The sequence below is a fragment of the Choloepus didactylus genome, chromosome 18 (assembly GCF_015220235.1).
Source record: "Choloepus didactylus isolate mChoDid1 chromosome 18, mChoDid1.pri, whole genome shotgun sequence".
Classification (NCBI taxonomy): Eukaryota; Metazoa; Chordata; class Mammalia; order Pilosa; family Megalonychidae; genus Choloepus; species Choloepus didactylus.
The window spans coordinates 71,068,189-71,088,396 of NC_051324.1; the positions used below are offsets into that span (position 1 = coordinate 71,068,189).

The 20,208-nt window shown below is 44.3% G+C and overlaps 2 protein-coding genes across 10 annotated transcripts in view; one reads left to right on the forward strand and one right to left on the reverse strand.

Annotated features, from left to right (window-relative positions):
- SRSF2 (serine and arginine rich splicing factor 2) overlaps positions 1-1,496 on the reverse strand; it is a 3,228-nt gene extending 1,732 nt beyond the window's left edge. For 6 of the 8 annotated variants that reach the window (XR_005212894.1, XR_005212891.1, XR_005212893.1 and 3 more), the window contains exons 1-3: positions 877-1,496; positions 291-601; positions 1-54 (exon numbers count right to left, since the gene is read on the reverse strand). The exon at positions 1-54 is cut by the window's left edge. Coding sequence is in view for 2 of the 8 variants with exons in the window: in XM_037810769.1 (XP_037666697.1) it covers positions 298-601; positions 877-1,238 (666 nt within the window). In the remaining 6 variants the exon portion in view is untranslated. The remainder of the gene's footprint in view (positions 55-290; positions 602-876) is intronic. The other 2 variants (XR_005212892.1, XM_037810770.1) reach the window with 1 other exon arrangement.
- MFSD11 (major facilitator superfamily domain containing 11) overlaps positions 667-20,208 on the forward strand; it is a 31,991-nt gene continuing 12,449 nt past the window's right edge. Inside the window, exons 1-10 of one of the 2 annotated variants that reach the window (XM_037810761.1) lie at positions 670-2,573; positions 3,042-3,097; positions 4,570-4,677; positions 5,213-5,292; positions 5,424-5,520; positions 6,603-6,661; positions 7,179-7,323; positions 9,989-10,029; positions 15,427-15,492; positions 16,873-16,998. In XM_037810761.1, the coding sequence (XP_037666689.1) occupies positions 2,478-2,573; positions 3,042-3,097; positions 4,570-4,677; positions 5,213-5,292; positions 5,424-5,520; positions 6,603-6,661; positions 7,179-7,323; positions 9,989-10,029; positions 15,427-15,492; positions 16,873-16,998 (874 nt within the window). In that variant the 5' untranslated portion in view covers positions 670-2,477. Of the gene's footprint in view, positions 2,574-3,041; positions 3,098-4,569; positions 4,678-5,212; positions 5,293-5,423; positions 5,521-6,602; positions 6,662-7,178; positions 7,324-9,988; positions 10,030-15,426; positions 15,493-16,872; positions 16,999-20,208 lie in introns of both variants that reach the window. The other variant, XM_037810762.1, reaches the window with a different exon arrangement.

A 20,208-nucleotide genomic window follows, 5' to 3' on the forward strand; every position in this document is an offset into this window, starting at 1 on the left:
CAGTTAAAATCTGCAATACTGGCCAATATTCTTTTATCAAACAGGAGACCGCAGCTTTAAAGGGGAAAATGCAGACGTTGGATGAAAACAGCAAGAAATAGTCATTTTCATTAATAGGTCTCAAACAGTTCACGAAACAGCCATTATTATCTAAGCTTTACACGCGTCTTCTCTGCAGACCCCTCGACTATTACTCCCACAGCCGAGTCACGTCTAGACCACGCGGCCTTCAACTCCTCCGCTCCCCGGCACGCACGAGGGCCGTGCGCCTGGGACCCCGCGGGCATTACCATTCGCTCAGGAGGACACCGCTCCTTCCTCTTCGGGGGACTTGGGGGGGCTCTTGGATCGCGACCTGGACTTGGACTCCCTCTTGGACACGGGCGGCGGGCTCCTGGACCGGGATCGGGACCGGGACCGAGAGCGAGACCTGGAGACCGACGAGGACTTGGACTTGGACCTGCGCGCCGATCTGGACTTGGAGGTCGACCGGGATCTCGAGCGGGTGCGGGAGCGGGACTTGGAGCGGCTGTAGCGAGATCGGCTCCGGGACCGGGAGCGGCTCCGGCTGCGGGAGCGGCTGCGGCGGCGCCGCCTCGGGCTGCGGGGACAGAGACCGGCGTCGCGTCGGAGCGACGGAAGTTGCGCGCGGCCCCGCCCGCCCTGGCCGCCATTATCTCGCGGCAGGCCCGGAGACGCCATTTCCCCGAGTCGCCGGGCGGGGTCCGCCGCCCTCCGCCCGCCCGGGCCCGGGACGCCGCGCAGGGCCGCGCGGGGTGGCCGGGGGCTCCGGCGGCCGGGAGCACGTGGCGGGCGGGCGCGCCTCCCGCTCGGGCCCCGCCGCCCTCCCTGCCCGCAGGCCCCCTCCCCGCTTACCTGCGGCTTCGGCGCCCGTAGCCGCCGCCCCCGTACCTGCGGGGTGGCGGCCCGCGGCGGCTGTGGTGCGAGTCCGGGGGGCGGCCGTAGCGCGCCATCTGCACCCGCAGCTCGCGGCCGTCCAGCACCGCCCCGTCCATGGCGTCCATGGCGTCTTCGGCGTCGCGCTTGTCGTGGAAGCGCACGAAGGCGAAGCCGCGGGACTCCTTGGTGTAGCGGTCCCGCGGGATGTACACGTCGCCGACGCGCCCGTACTTCTCGAAGACGCGCCTCAGGGTGTCGGGCGAGGTGCGGTAGGTCAGGTTGTCCACCTTGAGGGAGGTCATGCCCTCCACATCGGGCGGCGGGCGGCCGTAACTCATGGCCTCGGAGAGCTCGGCCCGGGGGCCCCGGGAGCTGCGCGCCGAGAAAACTGACGCCTGGGCGGACCCGCGCGCTGCGGCGGCGGCGGTTTCCTTAGGTTCGCTCGGCTCGGCGCCGCGCCTCTTCCCGACAGCTGCTTTTCGCGAGTTAGTGAGTGGAGAGGGAAAGGGGAACAACGCGAGTAACAAACCCCACGACCTACGCTACCTGAGACCCAACTGAGCGAGCTAGCGCCTCAGCGCCCGTTTATAGCTGTCCTCACAAAATGGCGCCCGCGCCACCCGGAAATGAATCTTCTGATTGGCTCGCCCCGCCCCGCCCCGTAACGTCGGCGCCGCGCGCCCCGCCCTCGCCCAGCGCGCCTGCGCAGAGTCCAGCGGGCGGGCAGAAAAGCGCGGAGTCACTGCTGAGGGGAGGGGGGGAGTGGAATGTATGGGCAGTTGGAAAGCCCGCGAAACGCGAGGCCGCCGCCGGAGCCCTCGGACTGGAGGAAGGGGAAGTGTTCCTTAGTTTGGGATTCGCCTTCTGTTGCCAATATCCGACTTCCACGCAGCTTTTCTGCTCGGATCTCAGCCCCGCTTCTGTCAGAGGGTACTCCTCCCAATTGCCTCCGTGTGCTCCTGACCTCCTCAGACCCGCCACGTCCCCTCCAGGCCCCTTCCCACAGTTCTCCCACTCCTCGCCGGGCTCCCTTTTGCAGCCTCCCTCCCCTTGGGCCCACCCGCCCAGCTCCGCAACTCTCTGGGGCAGGGGAAGCCATCGCCGAGTACCCGTGCAGTTTTGGCCGCCCAGGACTACATTTCCCAGCGGGCTGTGCGGCCTGCACCGCGCTGTGGTCAGGTGACCGGGTCAGCTGACTGGGCCTCCTGACCTGCCGAGAGTCAGGGCCCGGCGGGCGGGGCCGCGTCGGCCGCTGCGAGCTCTCCCTTGACTCTCTTAATTCCTCTGTGGGCCCCTTTACCTGAAGGAACAACGTTCCTGGCGTTTCTGCGGATGCTGGGCTCTTCCTTACTCGGATCGCGTCCTCGGAATGTCCTGACTCTTCCCGTAGGAAGAACTTCACCCTAAGCCCGGAATTCTGATCCAGGACTTGGAAGTTGACAGCTCGGCTGCCTCGCTACCGCATCTACTTTCTCCTCTCACCATCTCATTTCTTTCCTCAGGCTTCCTAGTGGGTTCGCCACGTGGAGAGCTGACTGCCCGGGGCTGCTGCTGACCTCCGGCAGAGCAGAGCCAAAATGTCCCCGGAATCTAAAAAGCTTTACAACATCATTATTTTAGGAGTTGCTTTTATGTTTATGTTCACCGCCTTTCAAACTTGTGGAAATGTGGCGGTGAGTTGTAGTCTGTTCTCCTTCCTCTGAAGGGCCTGTCATAATGCATCTCCAAATTGATAATAAAAGTTAATTATATGTAACAGCGCGCCTAAAATTGCACCTTTTATTTTCCCACCTCCCCTTCTCGTTTTTTATGATTAGGTTTGATTTCATGGGTCAGACATTCCCGTTTACTTTTCTGATTTAATTATATTGACCTAGTTGTTTGTATCAAGTACGTGGATGATGAAGGAATTAGAACTTGGGGCATAGTCACAGCTGGTTCCCCTCCACTCTCTTGTAATCATTTTGCCCTCTTCAGTTCTGTATCCTTCATAGTGGACTTTTGGTATTCTTTAGCCTTGGTGTTCATTGCAGCATTGTGAATTTTGACTTTATTCTGTCCTTGAGTACTTGGAGACATACTCTCCAACGGGGAGGGAGACTGCAAGACGTTTTTGTTGATTAGTTTTATCTTCCACACAGCAAACTGTCATCAAGAGCTTAAATAGTACAGATTTTCACGGGAGTGGCTATACCAGGTATTGTATATTATATGATTGGTTTTGCTTTATATATTATTGACAATAGGTGCTTAAATCCTACCAAAGCCTCATGCAATGTGATATTATTATTGGATTTGTAGTGATGACACTTTTTTCCTCTCTGTATCTAGACTATTTGGGGGAATTTAATGCAAAAATTGATAGGCCTAGGGTTTGGAATGTGGGTTTGAAATCCTGGTTTCACAATTTGATTGCTGCATGATCTTAGGCAACTTACTACTTTGAGCCCAGTTTCCTTGCTCAGATAATGCATGTAAAAGTGCTTGGCACAGTGCCTGAAATTTTAAAACTACTCAAGTATGATTACTCTCTTCTCAATGCTAGAGGATGTTTTACAAGGTTCTTGAAACATTTGGTCTCCCCATCTTTGTAATTTCATGACCATTTCCATACTGGCATCAGGAGTGTTTAGAGTTTTGATAAAGTGTTTAGTCCCAAATTTACAGATGAAGTAAATGAAGAGCAAAGATCTGAATTTACCAGTATGAGCTGGGAATGTGGGCATGTCATACATACATATATGTATAAACAAAAAGCTTTCTTAATTTTTATGTGGTTAGATATTGGATTTTCTCTATCCTAAGTCTTACCTTGTCTGTAATATTCAAGAGTCGAAGGACACAAATGTCCATTGTCTCTAATGATTAATAATATCACAACTCTTTATAGTGCTTTGCCTTCTTGTGTTTTCTAAAGACCAATTGAAAGACCATTTGATATGTGAAAGATTCACAGAAGCCAAAGAATAATTTACTTCATACTTATACATAATAGTGGCTAGTAAATGAATCCAGGACCCCAAAAATGGTTTTACACTTTTCTACAAAGTATGTACAGTAGGGCTGGGTCTATAGTAGATTAATAATTCAAGTAAGACTATTGGTTTAACTAATTTTAACTCTTTGTTGGTTATTTATAGCAGAGAAATTTCATCCAGCTGCCAGGAGTTGTAGGCTGTTTGTAGAGTAGACTAGTCCACTAGGGATTTGGGATTGAGATTGCCAGGGTTGGAATCCTGACTCCACTGCTGGCTTCACCAGCTGCACAGCTGGACTTTTCGCAAATGGCTTAACCCCTCTGTGCCTCAGCTTTCTTTTCTGTGAAATAAGGGTAATAATACCTTCTTTATAGCTGCTGGGACTAAAAGAGAGGATGTTTTCAGAGTACTCGGCAGAGCTCCTGGCATATGTTATACGTTAGCTCTTATTATAACTTACTGGTACAATAATAATATATTTCCCAAAGCAAACTAATTCAAAGAAACTTTGGGTAGGACTTCAATATTTTGTACAAATGAAAGGTTTGATATGGCATTCAGTTTAGTAATATAGTTTTTATAAATTTTGACTAAAGAATATGAATGCTTATTACAAAAAAATCTATTGACTCTGAACAGATTTTTAAAAGGGTTTTTTTTTTTCTTTTCTTTTTGTGTGTTGTGTATACAGCATGGCAATTATTTATGGAGTGTTCTCTGCTTCAAATTTGATTACACCGTCTGTGGTTGCCATTGTAGGACCTCAACTCTCTATGTTTGCTAGTGGTTTATTTTACAGGTGAGTAGTGTGATCATCTTTCATTCATTTAATTAGAACACTTTCAGCATGCTTCAAGCACCTAGTAAACTTGTAATACACATTTGCCGACTTGGATAGAATAGAATGTGGGTGATTTGGCTCCGCTTCAGAGGGGTCTTGATTTGTTTCTCAGGAATACTATCTTGTTTCAGTGTGCTGTGATTGTGTATGTCAGCTTTTGTTGTACTACTAATACAAATGGTATTAAAAATCTCTTTCCAAAAGGGTTGAAGAGAACTTCTGTTGAAATAATCTGGGCTCTAGAACTTACTGTCCTGTTGTTTGCTAAGCTGTGGGCCAAGGCCAATTGCAAACGTTTGTTCTATGATTTTACACGTTTGAAATGGGAAATTCAGAAATGGATAGGTTGCATTTGTCCCTTTTTTCTAAACTGGAAATTCAACAGGTTGAATTTTAGAAGAAGGGAACCCTCAAAATTGATTCCTAGAAGGCATAATTGGCATTCTGTTTCAGGTATCGTTTGACTATAATGCACTGACCTGTTATATTTTAGCATGTACATTGCCGTTTTTATCCAGCCTTTCCCGTGGTCCTTCTACACAGCCTCTGTTTTCATTGGAATTGCAGCTGCTGGTAAGCATTTTGATTTTTGTGTTCTCACTCTGTTTTATTTTCTGGGGCTTAACAGAGGGTATCATTTGTATGTTTAGAATGTAAAGCTAAGTAATTGTATTCCCTTGATAAACTTTTGGTTTGAATTTTAGTGCTTTGGACAGCACAAGGAAATTGCCTGACAATAAATTCAGATGAGCTCACTATTGGGAGAAACAGTGGAATTTTCTGGGCGCTCTTGCAGTCCAGGTAATAATACTTTTGGAGCTAAATCTTTTCTTTGATGTTTGCCACATCAGTTTTTAGGTCTTTGTTTTGTTGAACATTCACTTTTAATTTTATATGACTTAAGTTCCTATCTGCATATGGTATGGATTCAAAATGTTACAGAATTACTTAAAATGCATAGATTTACCTTCTTGGAATTAGTAAATAGTAATTTACCATTTGTTTACCATCTGCTGTGTTTTAGGGACATAATTCTTTATTTAATTTCATTTAATCCTCATGACAACATCATGAGGTTAGAAGATATTCTCTCCATTCCACAGATAAAAGAACAGAGGCTTAAAAGTTCAGTAATCTGGTTTAAATCACCCTTACTTGGACTCCAAAGTCCACACTGTTTCCCCTGATTTACACTACCTGAAAGCTACTAACAAATATACTAAAATTCAAAAGTGAAACTAAATATATCAACACTGAACGATATAGCGTATACCGTATTTCCTAACTGAAAAGCAAAAACAGTCATTCTTGTCATTACTGCTGGATTTCAGGAAACTGTCAATTTACCTTCATGGAGTTTTCCCCCAAATGTTGGTGTGTCTAAGGCTTAACAAATACAAATGCTTGGTTTTAAGGAATTGTACTTTAAGAAACAGGGGTGTAAAGAGAATGATTCCTTCTTTAGGAAAGTGTGCTAAATAGAATACCTGATTAGAAGCAGAAAATTAAATCATAGGTTTTTTTTTTAATAGGTTCTTTAAAATTTAGTATTTTAAAAGTAGCATTTGCTTGTTTCTGTGTAGTCATTTCCAGAGTTCCAATAAATCACATGTTTCAAAGTGAGTCAAGTCTTCTCTGAAGGACAGTTCTGAATCAGGTTACTGTCACATGGAAGGAGACTAAATTTCATCTGGGTCAGTTAAGCTTTTCAGAAACGGTCATGGTGGAGTTGAAATTTTTGAATGACCTAGGGCAGGCAGATAGATACTTTTAAAATTATGTGGGTTTCTCTTTTTTTTTCCAACAAATGAAATAATTGTTTAAAAAAACCTTAAATAATAAAATAATTTCCCAATATTCTCTCCTGCCTTTTCTTCCCCCAGCTTGTTCTTTGGAAATCTCTACATATATTTTGCTTGGCAAGGAAAAACTCAAATATCAGGTTTGTTTTTTTCACTTTGTTTTATTGAGATATGTTCAAAGCAAAATAGCAGTTCCATAAAAATACCCATTTTTGCTTTGTTCAGACATTGCCCTAAGGAGCTTTGGTATCTTACTTAATCCTCTCAGAGTACACTATTTAGTAACCTTTTCCATTGGATTATGTTATTAAACTAGGATTATATTGTATGACTGTGCTTCAAGTCACATCTCAGAGTGTGGGAGAATTGTATTTTATTCTGTGTCCATGTACAGTGGTCAATTACTGAAGACTTTTGAACTCTTTACTGTTGTGTCTATTCACATCTTTGATTAAAAGAATGTGATTAAGTTCTCCTGTTGCTATTCTTTGGGCTTATTAGCAATTCTCTAACAGAAAGACACAAGTAGAGGTATCATTTTTACCTGCTGCAGTAAAATAAAAATTTAACATGGTCTGAACATGCTACTAATTCTGGAGTTGTTTGTATGGTCCATGCTATCAACTTCCTTCTGTTTCTTTCTTTTCTTTCCCTCAGAGAGTGACCGAAGAACAGTGTTTATTGCCCTGACAGTGATTAGCCTTGTGGGGACAGTTCTTTTCTTTCTCATTAGGAAACCAGATTCTGAAAATATCTTGGGAGAAGATGAGTCTTCTGATGACCAGGACATGGAAGTCAACGAGTAAGGAGTTTTGGAAACATCCCTTTTCTTTAAAAATATATTTTGACTAGATCTAGTCTGGAGATTACTAAACTCTTTAGCCCTAACTGAAATCAGGTGTCTTCTGTTGGTTACCATGGGTGGACAGGATTTATTTTCTTAAAGCAAATAAGAAAAGGAAAGAGATAAAGGGGTGACTGTTGGGAGAGGAAGAAGGAATAGGTGGACAGAGGAAGGGAAGGTGGTGAAAAGACTTTCAGGGGATTTAGATATGATCCCAGTTTTGCCACTGATGAATTGTGTGATCCTGCGAGGGTTAGGGTAGCAGTAATCCCCTGACTTTCTCAGACCTCGGTTTCCTCATTCAGTTCAGCAGATGTCCCAAATGTTTCCATGTGCAAGGACATGGGCTTATTGAGCCAGATAGAATAGTCTTTGCCCTCGGCCTCTGGCATTTTCTGGCTTGTGTGTGAGAGAGGGTCGGGCCGCCAGCAGCTGACGTAGATGGCCTCGGGTTTACCCGCACTCCTGGTTCTTGCAGTGGTGGTTTTCCCCAGCGTAGTCCAAATGGGGAGTCAAGTATATAGACCCATATTTTTCTAAAAATTGTAAATTACCTTGAGCACATTTCACTTATAAGCAAAACTATTTCAAACATCACAGACAATGTCTCTGTAGTTAAATCTAGATTTGAGGAAGAGGAAACGAGAAAGTAATCTTTGCCACCTTCGTTTTGTTTTTTCATGAATAGATATATTGTGAAGTTTCCCTTATAGCATTTTATCTATTGTTAACCCTTTTGCACTGAGTTTTCTATAGTGTCTTTTTAATCGAAAAAGGGCCTAAAATTCCCTAGGCATAGGATCAATAAGTGTTCAAAATTTGGGCTGAATTTATATGTGTATATCTCACAAACCAATAGGAGTTGGGGAAGGTGTTTATGAAGATGAATACTGAAAATTCAACAAAAGTGAAATATTCATTCAACAAATTATAGGTGCCATGAAGAAAAAACACAACCCCTTCCCTGATTTCAAGGGCCTTCACTGCTGAGGGGTGGAGAGAGACCAGGGGCTGCGTGACGGGGACGAGGGTGCAGGGTTGAGATGCACTCGGCCTTTTTAGCATTGGTTCCCACTGACTTGTCTCCCACACTGGAAGCTTCACTGTCCTTATTCTACAAATAGCACCGTCTCCTAAACCCCAGGAACTGAGCTATGAACGAGACAGATAAGGTCCCTATTCTTAAGGGACTTAATTTTCAAGGGAGTGGCGGATAATAAGCATGTAGGAAAGTCTCAAGCAAGAGCTAAGAAGACAGGGAAAGAGGGAGGGAGAGCTGGGCGGCCAGCGGGGCCACCCCAGGAGAAGGAGCGCAGTGTGAGATCAGGGCAGCACAGCCCTGGGGAGGCAGCCTTCCTGCGAGTTCCAGGGGGGCCACCACGGCCCAGAGTCAGCACACGGGGCAGGAGAGCAGGGAGGCAATAAAGGCTCACTGGGACCTCGTGGGTCCTTAAAAGGACTTTGAATGGAGGGTCTTCAGTGAGGACTGATAATGACTTGACTTGATGTTAAACTTCATCCGCACCTGCAGGACCTGGGGGTTGCCTTATTCTAGAATTCTTATACTAAAAGGGGCTTCCTTGTAATATCTCTTTGAATTGAATTGGGAGTGATTTGCAGCTGTGTGTCAGCTGAATTGATTGTATTTTAATAGACTGTAATCGATTGTATAAATCAGTTCCTACTTATGTAGAGCCTGAAAAGTAAAATATTGGAATCCTAAATCACATCCTCTCCAAGTGCAAGATGTGGGTACTACCAGTTAATGGGAGACTAAATAGGATTTGCTTCCAGAGAACGCATGTGTTTCCTGTTGGTTAGAACATATTCCTTTTTTTTTTTTTTGTATCAGTGATTTATTTATTTCTGCAGTCAACTGGATCTCCATTAGGTTCAATTTTTTTTTCTTTGTAAACAGTATCATTTAAGAAGGATAAGTAGACTTGGCTGGCAGATTAAGAGATGTAAACTTTAAAAAATGATTTCTCATCATAACCTTATAACAGCTCCACTTAAAGTATGTTATCTCATTTAATCTTCACAAGTAGTGTCCCTATTTTACAAATGAGGAAACTCAGAGGGATGAAGTAAATTGTCTGTAATCACACAATTAATAAGTGGCAAAACCGGGATTCAAACCCAGGACTCTGACTGCAAAGCCTGTGCTTCCAACCAGTAGATCCTACTGCGTCCCAACCACATAGCGGCAGGTAGTAAAGGTTTCAGGGAGTTCAAAAGCTCCTTGCTTTTCATATAGTTGGGGTGTGGCAGATCCAGTACCCACAAATTGTTTTTACCATATGGAAATAGCAGGGTAGAGAATATTTCTGCCTTGCCTGAAGTATCACATCTGTAAAGGATGCATGAATATCTGCAGTCCATTCCGTGGGAAAGATTTGTGTTCCATCTCAGACTGAAGAACCGCCGGGGCAGCACTTTAAAGGAGTTCTCAGAAGCAAGGACTGGGGCCGTGAAGGGTGACCCCAGAGCAAGGAGCACGGAGGGGAAGTGGAAGTATTTGCCAGACCATGCAGAGGACAGAGCTTTTGCAAACGTAAATGAAAATGTGATACACTAGTTTTGTTTTCAGGGGAGAAAAAAAAATTTTTTTTCTTTCAATTAGGTCTCCCCAGAGCAATATGACCAAGGCAGTAGATGCATTTAGTAAGTATTTTCTGTATCTGAAATGCAAGAACTGTTCAGGAACAACTTCAGCATTTGCCTTTCCCCCTTTCCCTGGTAACTTTGGATTGTCGATACCCCAGTGTTTTCATTTTTCCAAGTATGCTGCTCTGAAATGTGTTCGTTTTTGCAATAGATGTCTCTGTAATGTGGGTGGGTATGAGGGACGGGTGATCTTACACTACCCACCCGCGTGGGTGCAGGAGGCAGGTGTGAAGAGGCTGCAGAGAGCTCACGTTATGTCCGAGTTGGGAGTTTACAGGGAGGATACCTGAGGGAGTATGGACAAACAGGACCGCTTCCTTCAGACCTTGAAGAGCAGATCGCTTGTCATTCCTCAGAAGAGAGCGGGAAGTTCCAGTGACTCAACAGCTAGAGAGAACAGTCACCCTCCTTTATCAAGAGAGTTCTCCCAACTGCATATCATACAGTGTACACCTGGCATTGTCTCCATTTTACAGAAGAGAAAACTGAGGCTTAGAGACGTTGAGTGATGTGCCCAAGGTCAACCAGCTGGTACTGGCTGAGCTGGGTATGAGCACAAACCCTCTTACAGGGGAAGTAGCTCTGGTAACAGTCCTTCTGGGGTTTCTTCAGAAACCTGAGGCCATGGCTTCCGATTCCAGTGAGGCCTGATACTGGCCAGTTCTTGGCTTCTGCTGCTCTCTCTGCTGCTTCATCTCCCCACAAGAGAGTGACTGACAGTTACTCTCAAATGGGAAGCAGCTTTGAGGGGCCTTGAGACCAGTGTTTTCCTGATGTCCTTTAGTTCTTTCTCGGTATTTTCCTTCTCCTTCAGTGTATCGACTGATCATTTTTTTAAAAGTCTTTGTCTGTTATGTCCATAATCTGGTCTTCTTTGCTGATGTTTTCTGGATTTTTATCCTCTTCCTTTGGATGAGCCATCATTTCCTGTTTCTTTGTCTTGTAATCTTTTGTTGCACACTGTACATTTTTTAGTATTTTGAAATGTTAACTCTGGGATTTATTCCCTGAGATTTCTTTTTCTTGAGTCTGTAACCAGCTGGTGATACGACAGATTTTCTTGAGTGTCAGCCCCCCTATCAGGAGGGTCTGCCCAGGGCCAAAGCAACTTGCAGTCTTGTCCCTGTGTCTTGTGCTGCGCTTGTGCTTGTTAGTGGCCTTAGAGTTCCCCTGTTTATAGGAGTTTGAATGTCCCCTCTATTCTCAGGAGAGAGACCTGCTCCCTCTCCCAGATGTCCCACTGCCTGACTTAAAGCAGGTGAGCCTTTGCCCCAGGCCATCCACCTCAGTTGTTTCTTAACACTGCTTTCCTTTTCTCAGGCTGCATCTGCCTGGATGGCAAATTCTGGGAGGAAAGGAGGTTCCCAAGTCACTCATTCTCATCCAGAACAAAGGCTTGGAACCCACAGGCTCCAAACTACCCTGGAGGGGAAATGAGGGAGGGAGAAGCCAGGAGCTCCTTCCGTGGCTCCCCAGACGCAGCCATAATTAACCAGCCTGCCTTCCTCCTGCTCCTCCTTGGACTCCAGAGTTTCCAAATAGCTAACTCATTCAGTTCCTGCCTGTTTAATAGTTGTTCTGGTGGAGGAACTGATTCCTGGAGTTTCCTACTCTACTGTCTTCCTGCAATCTGGAATTTGTTTTTGTCAAAAAAAAAAAAAAGGAAGAAAGAAAAAAGAAAAAGTACGGAAGGAGATCCATTAAGGTGTTGATTATGCTTTTGGCATCTTAATAGGACAGCTTTATTGAGGGATAAATCACATACCATACAATTCACCCAGTTAAACGTATGGTTTTTAGTATATTCACAGAGTTATGAACCAGCTCCACAGTCAATTTTAGAACATTTTTATCACCCCAAAACGAAACCCTGTACCCATTAGCAGTTGCTTCCCTTCTATCCCCCACAACCCCCTTGCCCCAGCCTCCCAGCCCTCGGCAACCCTTAATCTACTTCCTGTCTCTAGATTTGCTTATTCTAGACATTTCATATAAATGGGATCATACAATAGGTGGTCTCTTGGTGGCTGGCTTCTTTCACCTACATAATGGCTCCAAGGTTCATCCGGGCTGTAGACTTATAACATTTGGGTTGTTTCTGCTTTTCAGATATTAGGAATAATGCTGATATAAATATTGATGTACAGGTTTTTGTCTGGACATATGTTCTTATTTCTCTTGAATGTCTACCTAGGACTGGGATTGCTGGGTCATGTGGTATCTCTATGTTTAATCTTTTGAGGAACCACTAGACTTTTCCAAAATGTCTGCACCATTTTATACTCCCACTGACAGTGTTTGAGGGTTCCAGTTTCTCCACATCCTCACCTTTGCTTGTCATGTCTTTTTGATCATAGCCAGACTATTGGGTATGAAGTGCTATCTCATGGTTTTGCTTTGCATTTCCCTGATGACTAATGATGTTGAGCTGTTTTCATGCGCTTATTGGCCATTTATATATCTTCTTTGAAGAAACGTCTATTTAGACTTTTGCCCGTTTTTAAATTGGGTTGTCTTTATTATTGAGTTGTAAAAATTCTTTTTATATTCTACATGAAAGTCCCTTATCATAATATGATTTGCAAATATTTTCTCCCATTCTGTGGGTTGTCTTTTCACTTTCTCAACAGCATCCTTTGAAGTACAAAGGCTTTCAGTTTTGATGAAGTCCAATTTATTTATTTTTGCTTTTGTTACTTGCACTTTTGTTGCTTGTGTTTTTGGTCATGAATATTTACTCCTATATTTTTTTCCTAGAGTTTTATAGTTTTAGTGCTTACATATAGGTCCATGATCCATTTTGAGCTAATTTTTGTATATAGTGTTAGGAAGGAGTCCAATGTCATTCTTTTGCATGCGGCTGTACAGTTGTCCCAGCATCATTTGTTGAAAAAACTATTCTTTTCCCATTGAGTCTTCTTGGCAGTCTTGTTGAGGACCAGTGGACTGTAAATGTAAGTGTTTATTTCTAGGCACTTGTCCCTAATTAGGCCAGTACTGTGCTGTCTTGATTAGTGTAAGTTTTGAAATCAAATGCATATCTTCCAACTTTGCTCTTTTCAAAGGTTGTTTTGACCACTGTGGGTCCTGTGAATTTCTATGTGAATTTTAGGATCAGCTTGTCAATTTCTGCAAATAGATTGTGTTCTAAGTTTCCTTTTTGTTATCTAAATCCTCTGATTGTTCTATAAAACAGACCTGCATTGCTATTGTAATAAAGTTTCTTAGTTTAAAAAATTTCATAATGATAATGTATTTTTCTTGGAAATACATGGAAATGAATGGTGAAACTATCTTAGTGCATTTATTCTTACTATATTTCAGTGACATTAGAGGAAAAAAGTATCCTGTTTTGCATACAGAGAAAGTCAGGCAGAGGGTTTGTGACTTATGTGAGTACTGTGATTTGCAGTGGACTAAGAACTGAAACCTGGACCCACTAGTATACTAGATTAGTCCTTAAATTATGAAATGTGAGCAGCTTTGTTCTAGTTTGCTAATGCTGCTGGAATGCAAAACACCAGAAATGGATTGGCTTTTATAAAAGGGGGTTTATTTGGTTACACAGTTATAGTCTTAAGGCCATAAAGTGTCCAAGGTAATGCATCAACAATCAGGTGCCTTCACTGAAAGATGGCCAATGGCATCCAGAAGACCTGTTAGCTGGGAAGGCACGTGGCTGGCGTCTGCTCCAGAGTTCTGCTTTCAAAATGCCTTCCTTCCAGGACATTCCTCTCTGCGGTCGCAGCTAGGTAGGGGCGGGCACCCACGAAACCCTCTGCTGTCAGGTTTGCTTTGTGGGTACCGGCGGAAGCTCTTCCCGGAGGCGAGGGCGAGGCGGGGGACTTGGCCGAGTCCCCGGCGGAGGCGTGCAAGGTGTGGAGGGCGGCGAGGGAGAAAAACGAGACACTCTCCTTTTAGGGGGGTAGAACAAAAGCTTTTATTCAGGGGTGAGCACAAGTTATATAGGCTGGCATAGAGGGCGGGGTCGGTGTTAGGGGTGTGGGGTCCTTATATGGCAATGCTGAGGGGATAAAGGCTAGGATTGGTTCTGAGAGGACGCGGAAGCTGTTTGCAGCGGGCGGGAGTTGCTCTGGCAACGGTGCATGCGCACTGGCGGTGGCGGGAGTTGCTCTGGCAACGGGGGTGGCGGGCAAGATAAGGGGGGGCGGTTTTCTCCAGCAAGCTTCCTCTAACGGTTGTATTTTGGGTGAGGAAATGGGGCCTGCATCCGGCCTCACTTTCTCAGGCCCAGGGGGCTGTGGAGGACGCTACCGCCCGTGCCCACCACCCTCCCCAGGGGCTGATCAGGTCCCCTGGCCCAGGCCCACCAAGTTGAAGCACGTAATCAGTATCCCGCACCTCTCTAGGCTTTGGCTTCTCAAAAATGTCACTCTTAGTTGCTCTTGGGGTGTTTGTCCTCTCTTAGCTTCTCTGGAGCAAAAGTCTGCTTTCAGAGACCGTCTCCAAAATGTCTCTGTAAGCTGAAGCTCCAGTGCATTCTTCAAAGTTACCCTCTTGGCTGTAGCAACTTGCTCCTTCTGTCTGAGCTTATATAGTGCTCAGTAATTTAATTCAGACCCACCCTGAATGGGTGGGGCAATACCTCCAGGAAATTATCCAATCAGAGTCATCACCCACAGTTGGGTGGGGCACATCTCCATGGAAACACTCAAAGAATTACAGTCTAATTAACACTGATAGGTCTGCCCACACAAGATTACATCACAGATAATGGCGTTTTGTGGGACATAATGTATTCAAACCGGCATAAGGTTCAAAAAGACAATTTAAAATGCATAGGTTTTAGAAATGCATTTTCCATTGCAGATTTCAACTAAACTGAACAGCATAAAAGCAGATATTAAAGTGATAATAGTAATAAACAAATATGCAGAACTGTGTCTTCCGATCCCCACTTAGCACTTGGGGAAGTGGTGCCCCAGCTTCCTTGTTGTTAAAAAGCTCCCCTGGTGATTCTGAACTGGAGTCCAGTGTTAGCACTGCTGCACTGTAATTGCTTAGGGAAGTTAGCACTTTGCCAAATGTGGACTACCTTAATAGCATTTTAGTCATTTGTTAAAGTATTCTTTATCCGCCCCCCCCCCCACAGTGCTGTTGTTTGCTTAAGGGCTAGAGAATATGTTGAAAAAATGCCCCTCTAGAATAGATTTAAGCAGTTGAAAGAAACATTGTGTTTATTGGGCCCATTTGGTCCATCCCTTAGGCATTTTAACAGCAATCACTCTGTTTCCAAGTATTTACTTACTGGTGTTACTGATAAGGGGTGTTTTGGTTGAAGGAATATTTTAGAATTTTTGCTTCATTAATTCAAGTTTAGTTAAGTACTCCTAACTTTTTTCTTTTCTTCTTCTTCTTCTTTTTTTTTTACAGAAAAGTCTCTTAAGTTGTGCGTCACCAAAGAGATGCTCCTTCTTAGTATAACGACTGCATATACAGGTGATGGAATTCATGACTTGTGTTTTTTTTGTTGCTGCATGATGACAATAAGGGCTTAAAACACAGCCGCATTGTTGCTGCTTAGAATTCTGTGCCTTGACTGGGGCTTAGCGGGATGATCCTTCTGAGAGACCGGGTGGGGTCTCTTCCGGCTGCCCTCACAGGGCGGTGGGGGCTGGAACTTCCAGGAGAGTTTTGTTCCCAGGCCTGGGGCCTTGGTGGGGTCAGCCGCAAGGCTGGGTGTCTCTCTCCATGTGGTCCCCGGTCCTCGGCCCATTGGTGTGACCCTCTCCGCGTGATCCCCTCCTGTGACCTGGCAGGGCCGCCAGGCATCTTACACAGTGGCTAAGAGCTGCCCAGAGGATAGAAGGAGAAACTACCAGACCTTCTTAAAGCCTAAGCCTGGAGCTGGCCCAGCGTCAGCCCCTGCTGCATTCTGTTGGCTAACGCAAGCCCAGGGCCAGCCCAATTCAAGGTGGAAGGATTCTATGCAAAGCTGTGAAAACCGGGAAGCAAGGTTCCCTGGGGGACCGTCTTCGGAGACTAGCTCCCACAAACGCATGGTCATCCTAGGGCATCGTGGAGCACTTCAGGAAATAACCATGAATGGATCTCTGTGACTTTATTGGATGAAGATAATGTCTAAGCTCTGTAGTTCACCACATGGTGCTGTGATGTGGGTTTTGGGTGGAGTACTCCAAGGTCCGGAAGAATTTCCCATCAGGCAGTCAGTTGAGATCCTCTCAGAGCGCTGTAACATCCCAGTTAGGACTGTTGCCCCCACGTGCCTCGGAGGTACAGCTTTTTAGGAGAAACAGGATATGCACTAAACGTGTGTAATTCCTAGTTAAGGTCTTGTAGCATTAGGGAATTGAGATTCTCTACTGATAGACCCTTATTTATATGTTTGGAATTCTCTTTTCCTAGACAAAAGGGTTGAATTAAAGCATTTTGGTGCCTTTAAGCAGACATGGAGAGAGTAGGTATTGGGGTTCCAAGCATAGGTTCCCGACTCTGGGAAGGTTATTCATTAGGATAATAAGTACTTTAGGTTTCAACTATCACCACTTTATGTTAATTAGCCTCTGCCCCCCACCCCCACCTGCACACCCAGAGGTGATAGTCTCTAACACTGTATCCCTGCTTGTTTGAATTGTACATTTTTATTTCAGATGCGCTGCAGCTACCATCTTGTGGCTGATGTCATTTTATCAGTTTTGCAGCATAAAATTATGCTCTGTTTGGGGGGTAACATTTCAGCCTGAATGGATTAGGAATTTTATCTTATGTCCATATAGCTCAAGTACTGCTAGACTGTAGAAAAATAGGAAAGGGAGAATGTGAATGTATAGTTAATTTAAATCTGATTTTTTTCTAAAGGGTTGGAATTAACTTTCTTCTCTGGTGTGTATGGAACTTGCATTGGTGCTGTAAATAAATTTGGAACAGAAGAGAAAAGCCTCATTGGACTTTCCGGCATTTTCATCGGCATTGGAGAAATTTTAGGTTGGTTAGAAAATAAGTCTTTACATTTAAAAAAAAAAATCAATTTGTTATAGTTATACTAGCACTTTTAAGTGTACTTCTCCTCTCTGTTCCTAAATTTCTCCTATTTTCCCTGCTTATTTTCACATTAGCCAGTATCTCTTTGTTTTTCTATTATCACTTTTCTAACTAAATTATAAAATGTGTGCCAAATAATTCACAGACAAAGCGATTAATAAGAAAACGTGCAATCTCTCTCCAGTTTTCCCCTTGAAATACTTAGAGTGTCTTGGAATCCCTTTCTTTCTGGTTTTTTATTCAACAAAGATTTGTTCAATACCTGCAATATATCGGATATTGTATTAGAAGGGACTTAACAATTCAAAAAGTATGTATTGTGCTTCCATTGTGTGAACAAAGCAAACAAAATTCCCTGCCCACATGGAGCTTGTTTTTTTGTGGAGGAACACAGACGAGACAAAAAACAGGAAACGTAGACTGTCCAATGGTGATAAGCTGTGGAGAAAGCCGACTTTGTTTTTTGTTGTCTGGGTTATTGCCAACACCTGGAACAGCACCATGCGTCTGTTAGGCCTCCGATAAATAATTAAATGTGTTGAATGAATCATTAGAAAGTTGGCTGCGTGGAACTTGGTGACTGGTAGGGTGGTGGGGTGAGGCGTCTGGAATGACAGCTGGTTGACGGTGGTAACAGGAGCAGAGCTAAGTGCTGCAGGAGATGGGGTTTGGGGAAAGGGAACAGAATGAGACTTTGAATGTGTTGAAGTGCCAAGAAGGTCTCCAAGTGGAGACGTGCCCGGTGGGCAATGCAGGATGGATGCTCAGGAGGAACGTGTGGGCTGGAGATTTCATTCTGGGAATCATTGGCCTGCAAGTGGTCGGTGAAGTCTTAGCCAAGGATGGGATCTGGTAAGGAGAATCTGCGTGGTGAGCGGTCACTTGGTCTCCGCTTGTAGACTCCCAGTGTAGGGAAGCTCACCATTTCTGTAGGAGCTTGTTAATTTTTTTTCTCATTTTTTGGGGAAATATCAAATTTACAAGAAATTGCAAAACTAAAAACGATACAAGAAACACCCGAATATCCTTTACAGGATTCACCTATTGTTAACATTTTACCCTATTTGCTTTATCATTTTCTCTCTTAATCTCTTAGTGGCTTTTTCTCTTTCGTATGCATGTATGATTTTTTTTTCTGAACTGTTTGAGAGTAAGTCACATACCTCCTGGCCCTTTACCCCCAAATAGTTCAGTATGTATTTCCTAAGAATAGGGTGTTCTCTTACATTGCTATGGTACATTTATGAGCTTCAGTGTTTACACTGATATCGTCATCTATTGTGTATCTCATAATGTAATTTACAGTGTCTTTTCCTACCATGAATGGAGTCCATTCTAGGACCAGGACAGTGTTTTGTTGTGTCTCTTTAGCCAGTAGTATGGAACATCTCCACAGTTTGTCTTGTATGATACTGACATTTTTTGAGGAATACAGTGCTCCCACCCCTGTTTTTAATAGAATGTCTGACGTTTCCTCATGACTTGATGGAGAGAATGCATCCTCGGCCCACACCCTGCAGAGGGGGTATGGATCCCTCTCAGGCCACCCCATCTGGAGACAGAAGGTGCATCTGGCCCTCACTGGTGACGTGTACTTTGCTCCCCAGTGAGGGTGTCACCCAGTCTCTCCACTGAAACAACAGTAACTGTCATTTCCTCCCTTGCAACTAGTGGACTTTCCGCAGGGAGGAAGTCCTGCCCTTTATCAGAACTCCTCTCTAGATACAGCCTCCACTGCTGCTTCTTGCCTAATCCAATCTTTTATCATGATGGGGGCAAAAAAGGATGATTTTCCAGCTCTATCGCTCCCTCCCCAGTTGGCCCTGGGCATTCTGTTGTAAGCAAGAGACCTCCCTTCTCCCACATTTATTTACTCATTTATTTTCAGTATGGATTCATGAATGCCTCTTTGTCAATACCTTACTTAATTATGTCGGTGCTCATTTTGTCCCGGCTTTGGCCAGTGAGAACCCCTTCAAGCTGTCTCTTTGTGATGTGGCCCATCTTTTTTTGAGCACTTCTTTACTTTCTGGCAAACACGTTGTTCCCAGTTCATCTCCTGCTTGCTCTGCCCCAGTCCTGGAATCAGCCTTTTCTTCATGGGGCCATGGTTCCTCTCTGTGGGGACGTAGAGACCAAGATCTGGGCCCTAGGAGTGCTTACTCTTACAGAGTAAGACAAAGCTAGGAAATACTTGCGTGTGTATACATCTGTACATACATATGCATGCATATATATTTAGATAGTTTCCAGTATTTTGCGGTTACACATAATCCAGCATTGAATGACCTTATATATATGTATTATGTTGTTGGAGGTGTGTCTTCAGAATAAATTCCTAGAAGTGGGGTTGCTGGGCTAAAGGGCAACTGCACATGTAGTTTTTGTTGGATATTGCTGAATTCCCCTCCACAGGGATTGTACAGTTATGCATTCCCACCATGTATGAGGGTGTTGTCAGACTTTTAAGTTGTGTTTTTGCCAACCTAATGGATAAGAAATAGTATATATCGGTGTAGTTTTTATTTGCGTTTCTCTTATGGGTGAAGCTGAGCAACTTCTGTTTGTGTGTGTGTGAATTGTCTATTCATGTCTTTTTGCCCATTTTTTTAAATAAGGTTTCTAGTCTTTTTCTTACCCTTTAAAAGTTCTTTATAAAATTAGGGGTGTTGGCCCTTTTTCTGTGCTATATGTTGTGAACATTTTCTCCCAGTATGTTATTTATTTTTTGACTTTGCTTATGGTGCTTGTTCCAGTTTGCTAATGCTGCCCGTTATGCAAACTACCAGAAATGGATTGGCTTTTATAAAAGGGGTTTATTTGGTTACAAAGTTACAGTCTTAAGGCCATAAAGTGTCCAAGGTAAGGCACCAACAAAGGGTACCTTCACTGGAGAAAGGCCATTAGCATCTCTATCTCTAAAACCTCTGTTAGTTGGGAAGGCACATGGCTGGCATCTCTTGCTCTCAGGTTGTGTTTCAAAATGGCTTTCTCCAAAGTGTTGCTCTTGGGGCGTTTTGTCCTCTTAGCTGAAGCTGCTCTGTGTCTGGGCCTGTGTGGCTCTTTTTAAAGTACTCCAGTGATCCAATCAAGACACACACTGAATGGATGGGGCAGCACCTCCATGGAAATAAACCAATGAAAGGTGTCACC